General features: G+C 32.8%; 1 protein-coding gene across 4 annotated transcripts in view; it reads left to right on the top strand.

Moving 5' to 3' along the window:
• The window catches only part of LOC130445503 (nucleolar protein 4-like), a 92,772-nt gene that overhangs the window by 51,152 nt on the left and 19,844 nt on the right, over nt 1-21,776 (top strand). For all 4 annotated transcript variants that reach the window (XM_056781154.1, XM_056781152.1, XM_056781153.1 and 1 more), the window contains 4 exons: nt 182-324; nt 16,108-16,251; nt 19,615-19,821; nt 19,953-20,099. In XM_056781154.1, coding sequence (XP_056637132.1) covers nt 182-324; nt 16,108-16,251; nt 19,615-19,821; nt 19,953-20,099 — 641 coding nt within the window. The remainder of the gene's footprint in view (nt 1-181; nt 325-16,107; nt 16,252-19,614; nt 19,822-19,952; nt 20,100-21,776) is intronic.

Below are 21,776 nucleotides of genomic sequence, written 5' to 3'. Positions count from 1 at the left end.
TTCGAAACGTTTAAAAGTAATAATTTACTACTTGGTTACATTTCATACGTACTCGTACATGCTTTTTGATTAGTGGGTGAAATAATCATTATATAGTACCTCTCTTCTCGCTGCTTTGAACCAATCGAAAATCATGTTTGCATTAAAATCATCATTAATTCGAAGTATTTTTTCTTATCAGGACATAGAAACGGAAATAGTGATATACAGGATGTATCATCTGTACCTGGTAGTGAGGATATGGTAGGATTATGGGCCCAATACCATTCAGCACTAGGGCTAGCAAAAGGAAAAGCCACACCACCCACAACAAGAGATAATTCAGTGAGTATTGAAATCTTATTCATGTTACCGTGTTTTTTTAATGGTCTTTATTTATTTGCGACCATCAATAGAGCATAGAAAAATATGCTTTTAAATTGTATTATGAACTTTGTTTAAGTTTGATACATCATTAGTCAAAATAAGGCTTCATTTGTGTATATTTTAGTCATTAAGGTTTTCTAATAAGTTCAAAGGTAATGACGAAATATTTTTTGTCGCCATGTTGGCACAACTTTTTTCTATGTTTATGCAGTATTTGGGAAACAAATATATTTTAGTTTATACAGAACACATTGTTTACATTACCACTGCAATAACATGCACAATCACGCTGCGAGTTTCGATAACTTTCGCCTCCAGATACAGAAGGCCAGGGAAAGCAAATTCTAGCCGTAGTAAAACATTAAATAGCCTGTATTTACTTTGTTATAGTAACATGTAAACAATAAGTTTATTATTAATATATATATAATAATTAATACTTTATACTTCAAAATGAATAACAGGAAATTTAGTTTTCATAATATTCGTTACACTTTACAGAAAAAACATTTTTGTTAGTTTGCACTTGTTAGTACTTACACCGCAAAAATTTCGGTACTCCATAGGCACTAGATCTGATACTATGTGCTGTCTACATTTGAGGTTCTCATAGGATCGTGCTTATGTAACTCACTATTATCCTTTCCACAGAGTTGAAATAGCTACATAACTTGAAAACATCGGAGTTTGAAAAAAACTAGTATATTATTTTGTCGTGCGACATGTGATGAATGTTTAGCTAGAACATTTGTAAGCTTCAACGTGAAACATTGCTTTTTTGTTAAATGTATCATATGTAACTGAAAATTGGCTGTAGATGTTTCATCAAAATATTCCCAATAGTATCAAATGACCGTAGAATCATTCCAAAGAACGTTTTATTCTCATTTCCTGATATAAACTAACTATATATTAGACATAACTTCTTAAAGTTGGAGACATGGTAAGTATTTACGACACATTACATAGAAGGAGTCAAGGAAAGTGACAATACATCACATGCTATCCAAATTTATTGAATAATAAAAGCACACACAGACTAACTTCTAGGTCACTCCTAAGAAAGCTTCAGGCTACGAAAATTAACGCAACACAAACCCTAGGAAAATAGGAAGATTGAAGAATATAGAAAAATACATGACCTACCATCAATTTTAGACCCATAACAAATCTAGTTGTAATCAATAGAAGTTTTAAACATCCCGTGTCTCAAACCATATTTAATTTAGTGATGATTAAAGATATACTGACGAGAACAGTTACTAGTTATGAAATTGGTAGACCATGTTACAATAATAACAAATATAGTTGGGTTAAAAATATTGGGGTTACAAGGACAGCAGTAGGAAGCTAACCTAGTATCAACACTTGCCGATTATCTGACTCTATTGGAATTTAGGAAGATACCATACATCGCCATTTTAAATCATCGATTTCGTGGTTTTTTAACATAAATTAGTTTCATTTAATTTTATTCATAACCAAGTTTAAGGGTATTCAACAAAGGCGGTGACTACGTTATCCTTGAAGTCGTCCCTTGCTACGTAGTTAATATATATATACTTGGAAATACATTTTTGGTACCAGCATGTAGTGAAAATTAGCTTCCTTGTATCGCACCTGCATCGCCACTTCTATAAAAGAATTTCTAAAGTTTACCTTTTTGAACGCGCACCGTGTTTGGTATCGTACAAGTGGAATTTGTTTGTTTCTTTGTACGCTGACCTCTGGCTCTTTTTTTCATTTCTAGAAGACCAAATTAACATACCTACAGTGCTGCCAGTTTCATAGTTTCTACAAGACAAGTATGGTACAAATATTTCTTATATAATATTTAGGCATTCGTTTAAATACGAGTAATTATTCCCAATTCTAGGATAACAATTTCGTTTGTGATACCAGAAAAAAATATCAATTTTAGTATTCGAAATTGTCACTTACACCTTTAAGGCTTTAACATGTTTTTTTAGTTTTGCTTATTTGATTTCTTTGTCTATGGTTTTCGAGTTTCGTAAGATGATATTATGTTGATTGTAAATAGTAGTTTCTTTTGTTTCGTTAAGTGCTTGACAAAAAAAGGCTCCTCACTTACAATCCTTCAAACCATTATCAGCATATTGCGGTTATATGTCTACTTTTAATTATATAATACGGCTGCTACTTAAGTATTGAGATAGACAAATAAAAACAAATATTTATAATTGGACATATATGGATATGTATAAAGCTTTATTGTTTTTACAAATATTCTCCATTAAGATCAATAGCTTCTGCATGTATTTGAACCAATTGTCGAAGCATCAATCGCTTCTTCAGGTGTAGAAAAACGTTGACCTCGCAATTTATTTCTTATCTGCGGAAATAAGAAAAAGGCATTGGGTGCCAAATAAGCTGCACGTTGGATGACCTATAAATTTGACGTTTTTACTTTTAAAAAACATTTTTGTTTGAATTGATGTGTGAGAGCTAGCATTGTCGTGATGATGATGATGATGATGATTCGTCTCCTGCGATTGGTTTCCCAAATTATGACATTTCTCGCGAACATATGCTAGTATACCATTCAGAATGTATCCTTCTACGTTGCTGTAATGGAACGGTGGCGATATGTCCAGTTATTCTGAGAAATCAGGCAACCATTTGCTTCGAAGTGTTTCGTACGCGGATAACTTTTGTTGAATTTGGCTCGTTGTGAAAGACCCATACGGTGGATTGTTGTTTAGTTCGATTTCATATGCATAGATCCATGATTCGGCGATTGAATTTTGTCAGCATTTCTTGGCACGAGATTTTTCTTGAGCGATATTTAAATTATGGGGTATCCAACGGAAACAAATATTTTTGACAGCCATATGATCATGCAATATTGAATGTATGCAAGTAGAACTAATGTCCAAGTTTGGACGACCTTCACGAAATTAATCCTGTAGCGAAGGCGCCCACGAGTGAATTCGTAAAACCATCGAAACAAGGTGGTTAAGAATGATGCTTCGTCAGCAAATTCGAAGCAAGTTGGTTCAATCCGCATCGAAGGTCAAAATCATCGCACGAAAATGGTGGCGATTTAATTCCATTTTTTGACCAAGATGAACGTTTCAAGTATCTGTAAACAACTCAAATAGCATTCGTATGATAACACGTTCTGAGTACGTTCACCATTGAAAATGTCAAACTTTATTATGGCAATGTCAGATTCGATATATTCACATCAGTGTTGCCATATCTCAAAACTTAAGTAGCAACCCTGGATAACTGCGCAAAAGCTCACCTGGTTCAAAATCGGAAAGTGGTAGAACAGCCAGAGATTACCGTTTTCTCACTTCTAGTATTTCGAGAAATAGAACAACCACGACAGTTTCCTTTCGAAATAATTTACAAGAAGTGAAAAATGTTAAGAGAAGTGAACAAGTAGTGAGAAGGTAGTTCTATGTTTATCTCCTCTAACTAGAAAAACTAGACCGCCTTTTTTCTGTGAATAATAAATTGCAAGGTTGAATTTCATACAGAGCATTAGGCTTGGAAATGAATTATTGTTTTCCGAACAATCGCGATTCTTATTATCTCAACTAGACGTGAAAGAGTTTCTAACAGATCATCTTGTACTGTTCAAGTTTGTTCTTGAAGAACATACAGTATTAAATCATAATAATGCACCACCTCAGATTTCTTGGATATTACTGCTTACTTAAGTCAAATTACACGATTTGTTTGGACTGTATGCAGTACAGATTCAAATCTGATAGAACACCTTTGGAATGAGAAGGGAAGACGCTTACAGACTTGAATAGAATATATGTTACTGCTCACCTTATTGAATACTCAAACCACAAAATGGCCTATTCGTAGTCCTGATTCAAGTTTGGAATTAGATGTGAAGACTTCTACAGAGAAGTCTGTCAGTTCACAAAAATTCGAGATATCTGATGTAGAGCAAACCCCGTCGTTAATAAACTGTTAATGCTACCAGCCGAGGGAATACTGCCTATTAAAGTAAATATTTTTTGTTTCAAATAGAAGCATAATGAGTCACAATAGGAATAAAAGCTTTTTCATTGAACATAATAAGTTTGAAAATCTTTCGAATTACGTTGGTTTTCGACCTAACAAAGAAACAAGACATTTTTTTTCATAATCATTTTAATTTTTCAACATAGCCTCTTTCCAATGCTCTATACTTAGTCTAGCAAATAAAAGTTGCCCTCTTTCTACTCACAATAGGCATTTAATTATACGATAACGTCCTCTTCCGATTGAAATCTTTCTTCTGTAAGGGAAAATTTGAGATGAGGAAAGAGAAAAAAGTCGTTATAATGGTGAATACGGTGAGTTGTTAACCAATTTGAAGTGCAATTCGGTATGCATTGTCTTGACTTTCTTTTGCTTTTAATACGGTTGCTTTTTTACAATTTCTACCTCTACCTTATCAAGCAATGATATTTAATATCCTCCTTTTATTATTTTACTTTGTGGGAGATACTCTATTAAAACAATCCCATGACTATTACAAAAAAAGAGTCGCCATAACTTTTCCAGCCGGTAAAACTTTTATCGCCTTTTTCGGAGCAAGTTCGTTTTCTTCAATTCACTGTCTTGACTGATTCTTCATTTCAGGAGTGCAGCAGTGGATCCGGGATTCTTCTAGTTATGAGTAGTTGCAAGAAATCCGACTCAATTTCTTTAAATCGCGTCAATAATTTCTGGAAAATGTTCATTCGAAAAATGAGCAAATGCATTACCCAATATGCGGATAGCTTACGCATGCATAATTCTTCTACACTTCATAATACAATGACTCTCTTATATGATCCCCAAACAGAAAATAAGAATTATTCAAAAATCCTGGAATTTTAGAACTAAACTTTCAACGTATTAGCGAATGAAGTTCTCAATTTATTCTGATAAGTGCTGATATCTTCAGGTCGACGTCGAAAACTTTTCATGCCAGCTCGACATTAATTATCGATAAATTAGAAACAAAATCTCTTAACACTCTAGGGTAAAATAGTTTGATCCAATAGGAATACGGTATAAAGATATTATTTTTCATAATATTTTTAATGTTTATGTTTTGTTATTCAATACTTATGATAATAATTATGTAAATTTATTCTAATATAGTATACAATTTTCATCTTTGAACATACCAACGTATTTATATTTTCAAATCAAATGATCTGTAGTCCATTTTGAAATTAAAAAAAATTGTTGTTTATACATATACATAATGCCCCGTTCAATACAAAATAATTGATTTATTGCAAAAAAGTCCTTCAGGATCGCTGGCCTAATGTAATGTGGAATAATTTACAACTCTTTTTTTTTTGAAAATTTTATTTATACAATTATTATTCGCAAATTATCTTGAGCTAAAATAGTAATTTTTATTTGCATTTTTTATTATGATACTTTAGAAAACGTGTTATATATCAAGTTACGTTACACTTTTTGCAATAATCTCGTTCACGGAGAAATGTATAGCCTGAGAAAATAAGGATCCCAAAAAAATTGATTTCGTCCACTGTAACGCAGTGTTTTATCATTACTTCCTTTGCATAGCGATTTGTCCCTTCCCCAAATGTCTAAAAATATTATCGGTAAAGATCTGCTCAAGTATGTCAACCGGACTTGAATCTTTCAAAATACTGTATTTGCGCTTTTCTGTGCAATAGACTCAGGATTTATTTGTATCCAATGTATGTCTATTTTCTGTCGTGTCTCTATAGGCACTCATCCTCTCACTTGGATATTTAGATCATCATTTTTCTCCAGGTCTTTTATTTTGTCAATTCAATGAGCCCTGCAATATCCGATACAATCGATGAAGATAATTCTTCATCGCCAAAGTTTTCTGCGTCCATCAATTCATCTACTTCAAGGGGATGCAGAGCAATTATATTTTCCTCAATTTTTTTGGGAAATGAATATTCAAGAGCTTCCTCTAGAGTTTTGGAAACTCGGCCACTTCTTTGACATTTGTAAATACGTAAACTAAAATAAAAAATATGAATAATATTCTAAAGACGCCAAGTTTACGGAATAATTTTGATAAAAATATAAATGATAAAAACAAATATTTGTTACCAAGAACCATTATTATGTAAGTAATCTAAAAGTATTGTTCAATATAATTATGCACAAGAAACAGCTTACCTTATATTTGGATAGCTTTATTACCCGCATCTCGGATTTCCACACTATTACTTTCTGCCCGGTTGCTTCTATGAATTAAAATCTTATTTGATTCCCACTAAATCATATTAATTGACCTTAAGATTTAATTTACAGCATTAATAAAAAATTTGTTATCCGAGTAAATTGTAGAAACGTTGCCTTATCGCCATCACACAAGATAAGAACTGGCCTTCAACTGAAAATGTCATCAAATCAAGAACAAAAAATCACTCGGATAAGAAAGTAAACAACCGATGTTTCGAGGGCAAGTATGTTGTGTGCTTTAAGAAAAAACTTCAAAGATATAATACATTCGATAAAACCAAATAAACGTTAACATTTAGAGGTGGGTGTATGATGTATATTTGCAATGTGATCCTTTATTGATGACAGTTATTAAAAATATATTTTTCGTTGGTTCCGTTCTAGAATAAAACAATTTTATTATCATCTTCATCATCGTCATCAATAGTGAACGTTTTTAATGAATTTGTGAACATGGAAAAAATTGATCATTATGTGATACAATACTTTTATTTGAAAATCCTTAACCCAACCAATATAAAAGCTGAACTTAATTCTACTTTGGATGAGACTGCTTCTTCGTTATTAACTGTAAATTGTCGACTGTAAGTGCGCGAGATAGTAGGCATTTCAAAAAGTGCGGTACATCGCATATCAACTGAAAATTTTGATATGAGGAAGCTGTGTGCAAGATGGCTGCCGCGTTTGTTACAATGAAACAAAACAGCATCGTGAAGATGTTTCTTTCGAGTGTTTGGCAATATTTCACAGAAACGAAGCAGAATTTTTGCACCGTTCCATAACCTCGGATGAAACGTGGATCCATCACTTCACTCCCGAAACCAAAGAACAATCAAAATAATAGATTGAAAAAAAAACTATTAACGGCGAGTATTATGCAAACTTATTTGACTAAGAAGAAAATTTTGTTTCATCAAGACAATATACCAGTTCACACTTCCGTTATTGCAATGTCCAAAATTAATGAACTGAAGTTTGAATTGCTATCTCATGCACCCTATCCGTCATATTAAGCCCCTTCGGATTATTTCTGTTCCCAGACTTAAAAGAATGGCTCGGTGGTCAAAGACTTTCCTACAATGAAGTGGTGATATCCACAGTTAATGGTTATTTTGTTTTGTGTTTTCGTTGTTGGGCCAGGTACTTCTGGGACCATCCACGTATATTGTGCTGAGTATTCTACCAAACAGGACTGCCAAACCTTCTGAGAGGCTTATTGTACCTTTTCGTGCTAGCTTCACATGTAGTTCCATCGCTGAGTCCTGGAGAGACGTTAGTGCTAGCTTCAACCCTAAAGCTGTGAGATACAATACTTAGCTCAGACCTAAATTCCAATAGTCTATCAACAGTCCTCAGATTAGAAAGTTTAGAAAAGCCGCACGTCGACTGGTTCTACTCTGCATGATCTAACTAGGAAACAGAAGAAAGCTGTAAAGTATAAATAAATAGCGCAATGTGTTTCTAGAAATTAGAGGTGCCTTCTCTCACACGTCAAGAAATTCCATCAATCAGGAACTAGTGAGAGTATTCGAACCAAGTTTGGTGACTTTGACTATGGCAACCCTGGATAGTCGCATTATTAGTATCAATCTAGGTGATAAAGCAATAACTGCAAAACTGAAAGACGGACGCCTACAAGGCGATTGCCTTGGTCATTAGTAGTCAATAAACTGATTACAAATCCAACGAATGCAGAATATTGAGTCTGCGGATACGGTGATGACCTGGCAATAATAGTGCGGAATTAGTAAGATGATACCGTATGGAGACGAATGTAATTTGCCCCAAAAATCGCTCAGAGACAGAGTGTCAATGAAGACTAAGCATAAACCCCTTCAATTCACTAGGAGGAAAAAGGTTATTCCAAAACTCCTCAGAATTAATGGGATCGATCTATCCCCTAAGTCAGATATTAGATATTAGATTTTAGATATTAGATAAGCTACAAAGAGCGGCTTGTTTTACAATGATATACATGCCACGATTATGTCTCACATCAGTACTACAAGTCATTCTAAACCTGAACTTGCCACCTTTGTAAACCTAGAAAGTAGAACAATAAAGTGGACAATAGAGGCATACAAGGAACAGACTTGATATACAGTAACCTGAAAATGGATTTAAGAATTCTTAAAGAATGTAAGCCATCCAAGGATATGATCACGGATGCCATATATCCTAAATTATTCTTTTGCAAAAACTGTAACGATGATGAGTCGAAAATCGCTATCTCAATGGACTCAAAAGCTTCTTTTTTCAGTCAGAAACATACGCGATTCGTATTGCGTAACTTAATACACAAAATGCAACTACCGTAATGCAAAGATATTTATTTTATCAGATAGAAGATTGAGTCAAAGCTAGTATGGGATTGCACACAATCTTTGACTCACTGTAGGGAAACACCACACTTACTCTAATGTGGGTATCCGAACACATCTAAGTGAACGGCAATGAATAAACTAGCCACTTGGAGAAGTGAAGTTGGGAATATTTCTTTTAAATAATCACAACCTTTGTAGAATCCTCGAAAAACGATTAAGTCATAATCATAAAAGGCCCTTGCTTTAACCAAAGATGAGATAATAAGAGTTACTGGTATGCTTACTGGATACTGTCCAGTGAATTACCACCAGAATAAAAACATCGAAAAAACTTCCAACAACTCATGTAGTTTTTACAAGGAACTAAAGTAAATAAACGGACACGTTGTATGTGAGTGCCGGGCTGTGCATAGACAAAGGCTATCAATACATTCAAGCTCCTTAAAAAAGACGAATATACAAATAAATATATCGATATAACGAACATAAACAGGAAACTTGAGTTACATTTATTTGAATACCTGATGACACAGTGTATGAGTGAATATGCAAGTTACAGTTTTTTCTATCCACGAAAAGACTACGATAGTAAAGTTAATTTTATGAATCAAATCTTAATATTGTTTATGTTTAGTAGAATGGGTTACTCAATTCCTATTTTGTCTATAAAGTTATTCTCTTTTCAAAGTAAAACAAACAATTGCGATTTTCAAATTCATTCGGTTAGTGGGTGAAGAAAATATCAATAAAGACTACAGAGTGGCACCCCCAAAAAAATATATATAATCACATATTTTCATACAGAACTTATAGAATTTTATGGTATTTAAGCTTGATCACTTTGTATGCTTATTCAAAATAATAAACTTGAATGGAAAATCATTTTTTAAAAATAACATCGTGCAATCTCGCCGCTGGCGTTCCTGAAACATGACTCTAATATTATCTTTGTTTTATTGAATAGAGTTGATTTTATTAAAAATACTCTAGAAAAATCAGCTGAAGATAAGTCTAGGTTGCGGAGGGGCAATGATTGAGATCTTCCGAGCGAGGTCAATTTGTTACTGCCTTTATAATTAACAGAATGATATTTTTGTCGTTGAAAAAAACATTTTCAAATATTCTGCAGAGTTAACAGAATGGCCGCGAACAATACTATTAAACTTGCCAAAACGCCCGGACATCGCAATCACGAACATTTTTCTTACAAATCTTAGAATTTCCTGTCAATTCTTGCACTAGTTCTATCTCAAAGTGATAAAGCTTAAAGTTCAATTCCAATATCCGAATAATTCGAACTCGTGGGAAATTCGGTACGAAAATTTTATACTAAAAATAAAAAATACCAGGGCAGCTACTTAAACTTTAAGATAGACAAATAAAAACAAATATTTATAATGGATATGGCTTTATTATTTTTCAAAATATTCTCCATTGAAGTCAATACACTTTTATATGCTTTTGAACCAATTGTCGAAGCATTTCTTCCGTTCCGATTGAGGTACCTTCAAACATGGGATTTGAACGCAATGGATGACAAATAAGGACCGTACGGCGAATGACGACCCATCAATTCGATGTTTTGATTGATGTGTGATTCGTCTTCTGCAATTGGTTTCCCTGATTTTTTCGTACTGTCACAAACAAATGCTAGTGTACTATTTAAAATTAACCTTTCTACGTTTCTATAATGAAACGGTGGCGACATGTCCAATTATTCCGAAAAAATAGACGACCAACTTTGGTTGGATTTGTTTCGTCTTGAAAGTCCTACGAGTATATAGTTGATTGTTGTTTAGTTTCGGATTCATAGGCATAGATCCATGATACATCGCCTCTAACGATCTTATACGAGTAGACCTCTTTTGAAGCACCGCGATTAAATTTTTTCAACATTTCTTTGCACTAATTGACATGAACTTTATTTAAGCTATTCTGACCTTCATCTAATTCATCCTGTAGTGACCAAGTGCGACCAAGATTGAATTCGGAAAATCATCGAAACACCTCGTGATGGTGCCTAATCACCAAAAGTCGAAGCGAGTTGATCGGCACACTGCTGTGTCAAAGTCAAATTTGACATATTTATGTTTCTAAATCTCCTTGATTCTGGATCTTTTCTGTTTACAAATTAGTTTTTTTTAAGACAGATTTGACACTTGGACAACTTACAGTACTTATCAAAATATGATTTGACGATGAATATAAAAAAAAAGTAGAATAAAAATAGAAATCTGTTTTAATAAGACAAATTAATGTTTCCGTAATTTTTACATCTCAAAAATACATAGCAGCCAACAATCAAATTATGTGTAGTTTAAAAACAGAGCTATAAATTTTTTATCAATACGATAAAAAAATAAAACTGCATTAACGAAGCACGAAATATCAAAAAACATAAATTCAATTATAAAGAATCAAACATTCTTGGAACGGAATCCAATATACGAAAGAGAGAATTTTAAGAAATGGTTCACATTCATAAGAACGAATCAAATTACTTGTAGTTGTATTGAAATTTACAAAAGTTATAAATTTTACTTAAATTATTTGGGTTTTTTATCATTTATCTTTTCGTTCTTATGAACTTGATGACTATTACGTATTTTTGAGTGTAAAAATTAGGAAACATTAATGTTTCTTATTAAAACAGATCTCTATTTTTATTCTACTTTTATTTATTTATTCATCGTCAAATCATATTTTGATAAAGAGTGAAAGTTGTTTTCAAAAAAACAAATTATAAAACAGACCTATAATCAATACGATTTAAAAACATAAAATATATAAAACATAAGAAATTTGACATATTTAGACCAGTGTTGCCAAAACTTAAGTAGCAACCTTGGTGAAAAATAGAATTTGTGGTAATTAATAAGAATTTATTTTGGTTTGATGTTTCGTGACCTAATTGATTAAGGTGGCTATGATATGACCTTTTGACGATTTTGGATCGTTTTAAAGCATATCAAACTTTTATTTGTGAGAAGAAATTTTGCGTTTTGGAAAAAATATTTTGGAAGAAATAAAAGTAGAGGTAGATAACTTAATACCGTTCAATACGAGGAAATTAAAATCAACAATATGGAAAACATTTTGGGCATTTTGTGGAGATAGAAAGTACACAATTGGATGAGGAAGATCTATAGAATCTATAGAATTTTTAATTGATATTGTCAGTAAATAGCTTGTATGAAAGCTGCCAGGCCAGGAAAATTACTACTTATAAATTTTGTGGCTAGGTCAGGCAACCTGTCAAAGTTGAGATATCTGATTGGCTTGAAATAACAGGTATAAAATGTTCATATTAATATTCAAAAGCTGTAGACACCTCCAAAAGGCAGATTATATTCATCAGGGGTCAAGTGAAAAAATGAATTTCCTTATACATTTCATGTATTTGAGTCAACTGAGTGAACATTCGCATTCGAACTATTCTTGCTGTCTATGAATGGATATACAGAAATGAAAATCATGTAGCTTCTAGCTATTTGGCCAATAAATACTCTCTTGAATATCCTAGTCTTATTCATAACATATTTCTCCACAAATACATTTTATTTACCTCCTAAAATGGAGATATTATGGAAATTGAAACTGCTTGTTCTAAAGCAATATTTGCACATTAAAATAACATCAGTTCATATAACAATACCTATCACCTTATCATCTCGCTGCAGACAATATTTACATTTATATTTAACCTATTTAGATATGGAGACGACATTTCATGTATCAAACTGAATAATTTTTTGAATTTATCACATTTAAAAATAATCAAATGTTTCCAATTCTTCGTAATATGATCTAATAATTCAGTACTCTTTGGTTATTACAATATCTTTCATAAAAAGCAGATATTCTTATATCGCACCACGGCTTTAACTGGGCGCTGTTATAATATAAAATATTATACAAGTTCACTTCATTATTTTTTTGGCAATCTTTCCTCTCCCATTCTCTGCACGTGCCTGTACCAAATCAACTCCTTTATCTCATATATTCCCTAATTGTTTGTTTGCGCTTTTATTGTGTAGTTTCTGATTCGATCTAACCTTGAGGTTCTATTTTCTCTTCTTTGCGCGACCATATTTAATGCTTCTATTTTTTCATTTGTTTTTCTATTGTTGTACTTCTAATCAATGCATTATAGTTTCTCAGTTTTCATTATTTATTTCAGTACTCGACAGTGATTCAGTTATTTTTCTTGCTCTGTTTATTCAACATTTTATTTCTGTATCATCTGAACCAACTTTGTCACGAATAACTCCCTCACATTCGTTATAATTTCGATGTTTTCTAGTTGTATGTAGGTTGTATCCTCTCCCACACATAAGTACTGTGTGTGTGTGTTCTTCCTTCAGTTTGCATGCCATGTATTCTAAATCATATTTGTTTTTTGCTCGTACTACCTGATCATCTGTAAATTGGAGGGTGTACAAACAGGTGTCATCGTCTATTTGGATCCCCATTCATTTCCATTTCTTCTTTCAAGTTGTTAGAGCTTTTGAAACATTCATTTTTCAAAGTGTTAGTGAGATGCGACACCCTTATCTCACGCCTTTGTTGATTTTATTTCCAATTTTCTCTGGAGACTTCATATCTTCATATCTCAGTTCTTAATGGCCTTTGTGAGAATATGGTTAGTGTTGGTATTCCCAAGAGATTCCCATAATTTTCATATTGGTATGTTATCGTAGACTTTTTGTGAATCTATAAACATTAGGTGTTCTAGTCTATTTCTTTTCGTTTCCTTCTCTATTTAATGCTTTAAAGAGAACACTTGCCTGTATAGGACCTTCCAGTTTTAAATCCACTATGTTCTTTTTCTTCGTAATGTAGCATGTATTTACATTCTTATTATTCACGACCTGGACAACTTTTCACACTTTTGTACCCTTTTGGAATTTTTAATAATAAACTATGATATAAAATTTTTTATGTCGGCATACTTCAATTCATCTACAGTCAAGTTTTTGAACGTAAATCTTTATACAATTAGTCTCAGACAGATTTCATTAAAACAAACAAAAACTGGTGATAACAAAAATTAAAAAGTATATTGTAGATGTACAGGTACAGAATTGTAACGAAAACGTGGTTATATAAGAACTACGACTGCTACTGATTGAAGTTAAAATTCATTATCATCGATACGAGGATATGTTGAAAAATTCTTAGCCTACTAGAGAACCAAACAAAATTTCAATGTCAAAATATTTTATTACTCAACACATTCTCTCTTAATTGTATACATTTATTACAGCCTCTAGACCTTTCAAAAAAAATGTTTCTTCTTGCTCTGCAAACCAGACCTCCATAGCATTTATTACCTCCTCGTTGGAAGAAAATTTACGACCTTTTAAACTTTTTTTCACTCGAGGAAAGAGGTGATAGTCGGATGGAGCCAAATCTGGTAAATAAGGGGGTAGAACATCCCCCTTATTCACGAATTTTTTGCATGGCAAAATGAGATTTGTGTGTAGGGGCGTTGTCCTGCCAAAACAAAATACCTTTGGATAGCTTTCAGAGTCTTTTCTGTTTAATTTTTTTCCGTAGGATGGTCAGTAATGTCGAATAGTAATCTCCAGTTATTGTTCTACCCTTATCCAAAAAATCAATCATGATTACTTCATGGCAATCCCAAAAAACTGAAGCACGAGTTTTTTCAGCTGATTTTTGGACACGAAACTTCTTAGGTCTTAGAGAACCAGGGTGTCGCCATTCCATCGATTGTTGCTTTGTTTCTGGGTCGTAGAAATGTACTCAAGTCTCATCCATATTAACATTTCGGTTTAGTACATCGTTTTCAAATCCAGCACACATCGAACGCGATGGTTTTACTCTTGCACGTTTTTGGTCAACATTCAAACATTTGGGGATCCATTTCGCAGCAATTTTTCTCATGTCTAAATTGACGTTAACCATATGATGAACGCGAAATATTCAGTGCTTCAGATATCCGTTTTAGCCCAATTCGACGGTCTGATGAGATCATGTCATGATCTGCATCGATATTTTCGGGGACTAGCACAGAAACTTACCTCTTTTGAAGCTTTCAGTCCAATTTTTCATGGTCGCATACGAAGGACATTGATCACCAAGGGTATTAAGCATATTTTCGTAAATCTGCTTACCTCTTAACCCTTTTAAATACAAGAACTTGATGATGGGTCGATACTCCCATTTTCTTAATTTATTGCGTAACTCTGGTTTACTTTTTTGACGTCAAACTTTACACTTACACTTGTAATAAGTTATTGTTAGTAGCTATGGTAACGCAATATTTTGTTTATATATGGAACTGGTCTAGGCCAACTAGATATCAATACATCCTCGTACTAACGTACAATATGATAAGATCGGGAGCAGTGGGATAAATTTTGAAACTTTCTAACTATTACAATAATTAATTTCCCATCTTCTATCACTATATTACCCAGATATATATCCTTACTTTTTTTAAAATTATTCTCTCATATTTTATATCTCGGTTAAATCGGTAATTTTGTTAGGATTCTTTAATAAGACCATATCGTCGTCTGTATACAATAGTCCATTTATTTTCATAATCTCCTTGTTTCTATAGATACAATAGTTGTATTTAGGTAATAATATTCTTTTTTTATGTTCTTGATTAGCTTTTCCTCAAGAAATATAAACAGTAGTGGGTTTAAACTGTTCTATCTCTTTATTCCTCTGTCCTTCGTGCGCCTTTTCCGCAATTTGTACCGTTGCTTACAATTTTAATCACGCTTCTGTCTGTATTGGCCCTTTATATGTTCTCATTTCCTCTTGTACTTATGACTGTGTCAAATTCTAACTTAAATTAATGAATACTATGAATAATATTTACGTCCTAACAAAGAAAAAGTTCTATACCACCTGCAATCAATTTACGTATTATCTTAATTGGAATAAATAAATGTTATACCAATAATGAAATAAAGAAGATTACAAATACTTTCAAACTAAATATCAAGATTTTCCAGGGATGTAATTCTTATAATCTTTATTACTACTCAAAACCCAATAAAAAATTAGTTATCAGCATCATTTCAATGCTTTGTAAGTACATTTGAATTATAACGTTGTAGTTATATTGCTCATTAATATCTCATTTCAGATTAAATGATTATTACATATCGCTGTCATTAATTATTATTATAAGAATAAATTACTTAAATTAAATATTTTTCAGAGTCCTGTGAATGCAGAAACGGGTTCAGCCCATGATGAAACAAGTTCAAGTGGTAATAAGGAAGATGAAGATGATGACGATGATGAAAGCGATGATAAAATAGATACGCAAACACATGACCCAGAAAGACTGAAAGCATTTAACGTATGTATTGTGGCGGCTACAACCAAAAGACGTTATATTAAATATTTAACTAAAATTTATCATTCATATGATGATTTAAATATACGATGGTTATCTGAAAAGTTTGTGACCTACAAAGATATTCTTTACTTAATCATTGTCTTATTTTGGGTCACTATAATCTAAGTCTAGCTTCTTAACCTTTCCAAATAATAATTAACGTATTTCTCCTCAAAATCGGTATCTATGTATACGATAACGTCTTCATCTGACGACAATCTCGCTCCTACAAGTGAAACCTTAAGGTTAGGAAACAGTAAAGTCGCTGGGAACTAGATCGGGTAAATAAGGAGGGTGATCAACCAATTCGTAATTTTAGTCATAGCACTAACCAAAGTGTAAGAAGAAGCTCCTGATGGGAAAGCACATTCTTTGTTTTAAAATGCGGTTGCTATTTTCAATTTCTTCCTTTTTTATGAAGTAATGATGCGTGATACTATCCTGAGGTTGTTTTACATTTTTAAAGAAAGTCGATGAACAACTCTCATCATCAATTTCCCGGACAATGAAATCGTTTTGCCTTTTTTTAGGACAGGTTCGTCCTTGCCTTGACTGTTTTCTCGGTTCAAGAGTTTAGTAGTAGATTCAGGCTTCATTTATAGTTATGAATTGACGAAAAAAATTCGACACATTTTGTTTAAGCCGCATCAATGTTCATTCAAATGCGCTTACGCATGTATAATTCCTTAACCTCAACCTTACAGTATATTTTGAATGATATACCTAATTTTCTCAGTTTACTGTTACCCTCACATTTGAATTCAGCTGCTAAAAATTTTCGTCAGTAAATGAGAGTGTGTGAGAGAGAGTCTTTGTCTCTCTTTCATATGCGTTGAGCGTATTGCCTTTCGGAAATTTTTTAGGCAACCCTCGTAAGTACTCCAATAGCGCTATTCAAATTACTGGATAAAGATAATTATTTATGAGACATGAAAGCTAGAAAATTGTTTGTTATATATGGATCTGATAATCTCCACGTCACATGACATGATAGGTTTCATATAATATTGATTTAAAATATACGAGGGCGGTTTGAAGGAAGAGAGATGTTTCAATGAAATAATTATTCACTACTATTGAAACCTCATACCATTTTAAAACGTATACTATTCGAATCTATCTGATTTAGTTCAAATTATCTGAATAACTTATAAGTAAATGTGATAGTATAGTATATATATAGTATAGATAAGCATACTCCAATAAAAGATGTTGTCAATATTTTCAATATAAAATCTGAGAATAACATAGATAGATATATCTATTTTTAACACGTTTTTCTGAATTCCACTTGTATGTTTGTCGATAATGTTTGGTCTCAATTTTGCTCTACTTTGAGTGATTAGATTCAATTTGAATTTTTTAAAATATGCTTTTAGAGTTGATTTTACCAAGATAAAGTAAAATAAAATAATAAACTATAGTTTAAAAAACTAAAAAACACACTATTAGCAATAATCAAATTAAAAAGGATGTGGGGACAAAACATCCGTACATTATTAAACACAATCGTTGGAATTTTTGCAACCATTGGCGTTGGTAATATTCCTACTAAACACACTCTAACACTACCACTACACCAAACCTCACAATGACATTGTCTGGCACGTATTTTGAAAACCAAGTTATCGTCTTCAGAGACTGAAGGTAAACTGTTTTCTTCCAGTATCTGCACTCGAAGTGTTGGTGTGGTTGGCGGTGTCTTCTCGTTGTCATTTTCAGCACACATTTGTCCTTCTGTAACCGCCAAAATCTATGAAAAAGAGTGTGTTGGATCTGGATTAATGCAGCTCATAAAGAAACAGACTATCTTGTGTTTTGGCCAGATATGGCAACTGCTCATCAAGCAAAGAACGTTGTGGGAGCTTTTGCAGAGTTGAATATTCTGTTTCTTTATGTTCCTATTGTGCCTCAACTGACGTTTCTTACAAAATTTTAAACGAAACACGTGAAAAATTCAAAAAGAGAATATTTTGAACGAACTCCGGCTATGCCAGATTCAGTATTGCAACATTTAAAAACAAAAAATTAGGAAAGCGAACCGACTGGGAGCTAATTTTTCATAGAGTAAAGTGCAAATAATTAAATTAAAACAAACATCCTAATTTTTGGGGTACTTCCTATGAAATTCTGAAACTAATTCTGTGTTCCGGAAAGGAACTAGTGAAACATTATAAAGAATTACATCAAATTCTAAATTTCGATATCACCATTTTGAAAGAGTTAATTTAATGGGGAGATGGAGAATATGGAAAAGGGAAGACCTATTTAGTGAGTAATTGTCCGTATCTGAAAAGTAATTAGGACGACCCGACATAGGAATGGAACCTAGATCTATTGGTTATATGTTAGAAGTTTTAGCAGTTCAAGTATCCCAGAGATACCGCATTTATATTTCAGTCATCTACAACTACCATTTATCTTACCATAGAGCTATTTTGAGCTTATTAACCAGATAAGGAAAAAAAAAGGGAACAATGGAAAGGGAAGTTCTACTCAGTGAATAATTTTCAGTTATCAAAAGAATTAGGATTTGAAACCGCGCCGAAAGATGAAAAAATCACATTTCATTTATTTTGATTAAATTTTTCCTAACAATGACCAAAATGTCTTTCGTTACGGCACATCTACAGCTATATAGGAATTAAATAAAAAAAACTCGAGCTCCCTACATACCTGTGAAGAGATATCACTGCTACAGACAAGACATCTTTTAGTAGTGACATGAATTTCCTCGTAGATGTCTTCAAAGTAGTTATTTCTATTGATAGTTTGACTATCATGATATACCACACCTCCGTATTCGAAGAAAACGATAAGTATCACCTTAGATTTTTCATTTTCAACTCATTTTGGAGCATTTTTCTTGGTTGGTCATATTCATAAATTCACTCTGATAATGGTGATCTTCTTACCAACGATCCAGATAGGCACGCATTATAATGAAAATCTCAACCAAAATATATTGACTCTACCAAAAAGAAATATTGGGAGCCTCTGTTATCTTTGGGAATGTGATAAGTATTTTTGTGCACCATTTCTCCTAATTTTCCTTATGTTATTGCCGGTAACAGAGGTGGATGGGCGACTTAACTTACGATTTACATACTCAGTTTAAATACGGGTAAAATTCTATAAGTATATTCGAACAAACAAGCGATTGCTTGATACGATTATTTCATGATTAATTCTGCTTTTTATACACTAAAGAAAACATCTGGATTATTCTAATGGTGTTACAATTATCAATCGTATTTATTCCTTTCATTAATCTTATTACTTATAAACAAAATCGGATAAAACAACATTTTTTCCATTTTTCAGATGTTCGTAAGACTGTTTGTCGATGAAAATTTAGATCGTATGGTTCCTATTAGTAAGCAACCCAAAGAAAAGATCCAAGCCATCATCGATTCGTGTACTAGGCAGTTTCCCGAATTTGCCGAACGAGCAAGAAAAAGGATTCGAACGTATCTCAAGTCCTGTAGAAGAAATAAAAGAGCCAGGGATCCGAATTCTTCTTGGGACGCAGTAAGTATATGAAATAATTCTCATATTTTTAAGTATCCAACTAAGTAAAACACGGATAACAGTGAAACATAATATAGTGATTTATTTATATCGGTTTTTATACCAAAAATTTTTCTTTATAACAATTTCAGACTCGACCTACTCCTGCCCATTTGACATCCGTACAAGCCGAACAAATCCTTGCTACAGCTTGTGAAAATGAAAGCCATAACGCGAAAAGAATGCGATTAGGATTAGAACCAGTCAGTCAACCAATGCCAGTATTGCCAGGATCACAAGTGCGTTTTTATTTTTTATATTTATCTTCTGAAATCTGAATTATACTATTTCTTAAGGGGAGACTGAAAATAATTATTACCTATTGTTGTTTTTGAGATTCCTGTGTATATGTCAACTTTTTAGTTATTATTTTTGATTTGAAAGGAAGCACAGAAACTTTTCCTTGTAACCAATAGACTAAGTTCATTAATTTTGCTGAAATCTGTCACATTTCCACTAGCTGCTCTATTAAATGAATGTTTAGGGATGCTTGACGATGGGTTGCATATACAAAAATTTTTTCCTACTAAATATCACGTCATTTTAAAGAAAACAATGCAAAAAATTTTAGCAATCATGCTTGCGGCTATTTTTTAACTAGCAACCGTGGTTTAAAGATAAGACTGGGACTAATTCTATGGAAATCCGGGATGGTTGCAGTCCTCAACTGGATTCCCAGACGTTGGAGTTGTAGTTATTGTTTTTTTTGTGACGTATCGGCTTAATCCTTGGTTGAGCCCCGACCTAACAGCTGTAGAACAGCGAATATAAAGAATAAAATTACCAAAAATTTACTGAAATTTACTTCGATTTAAATCGTAAATAGGTAGAGAAAGAATTCGATATATTCCGAGGTTTTATTGAATTTCTCGAATGAAGTAAGAGGTCGATAACAAATTAATTTCTTCAAAACCTCGAGTGTTAAAATAAATAAATCAGAAGTGACTACTGTGCCAAAAAACGTAACAATCCGAATGACATGTTACAGGGGAATACTAAAAATATGTAAAAAGGGTCATAGAAGAAGAATGAAGTGGTAAAAGAAGGAGAGGGGGAATGAAAAAATGGTTGGATATTGTGCTGGAAGATATTAGAGAGGTAGAATCAAATTGGATTGAAGAAGCCCGAAATTGTAACCAATGAAAAGAATTGTTAAAGCAGTTGAAAACCGATGAGAAAAAAATGTTTCCTTAAAATGAAAATTTATAATCAATCGCGAGGTACCTATGCCTAAGACATTAGACATTTTGAATCTTCAGCATGAGGAAGACTTTTAATAGAAAATCATCATAAACGACAATGCATATATATGGATGTATGAATAAGCAGAATTATCTCTTCTTGGTCACCGAGAATCTATGTATAACACATGAAGAATCAGCCGCTCAAAGTTACTCGCTTTAAGCATGATTTTCCTAGTAAATTTCATGCGACTGGGAAAAACGTGCTTCCAACTAGATAAAGGGATGGACAGCGTGACCTACAACCGAAATATTGATTCTTATCCACAGTTCTATGTCAAAAAGCCTCAGGCTTTTAAAGTACTCAGAAATAATATCCGTTAAAACGTAGAGTAAAAGGCAAGAGTAATGGAAAATGCCATAAATTGTTTTGTGGTCAATTCTGGTGGAGGATGTAATTTTTTCAATGAAGATAAAATCAGTCATCAAATACTCAAATACACATAATTCAAAAACAAATTTGAAATTTTTGATTTCGTAAAAAAATGGAAGTTAAGAATTTCGGATGAGAAACGTTCCGCCAGTGTTAGTATGCTTTCATTTTTTACTATTTACATGTGCTCCGGTAGGTATTCAAATTCTGAAAGCATGTATAGTGAAAAAGCATACATTTAAATTTTGCCTGCTTAAATCAGAGTTCCTACCTAATGTCACTGTCATCGACAGTGACAGATA

Source organism: Diorhabda sublineata, chromosome 6 (genome assembly GCF_026230105.1).
Source record: "Diorhabda sublineata isolate icDioSubl1.1 chromosome 6, icDioSubl1.1, whole genome shotgun sequence".
NCBI classification, from domain to species: Eukaryota; Metazoa; Arthropoda; class Insecta; order Coleoptera; family Chrysomelidae; genus Diorhabda; species Diorhabda sublineata.
This window is presented reverse-complemented; position numbering and strand designations above follow the sequence as displayed.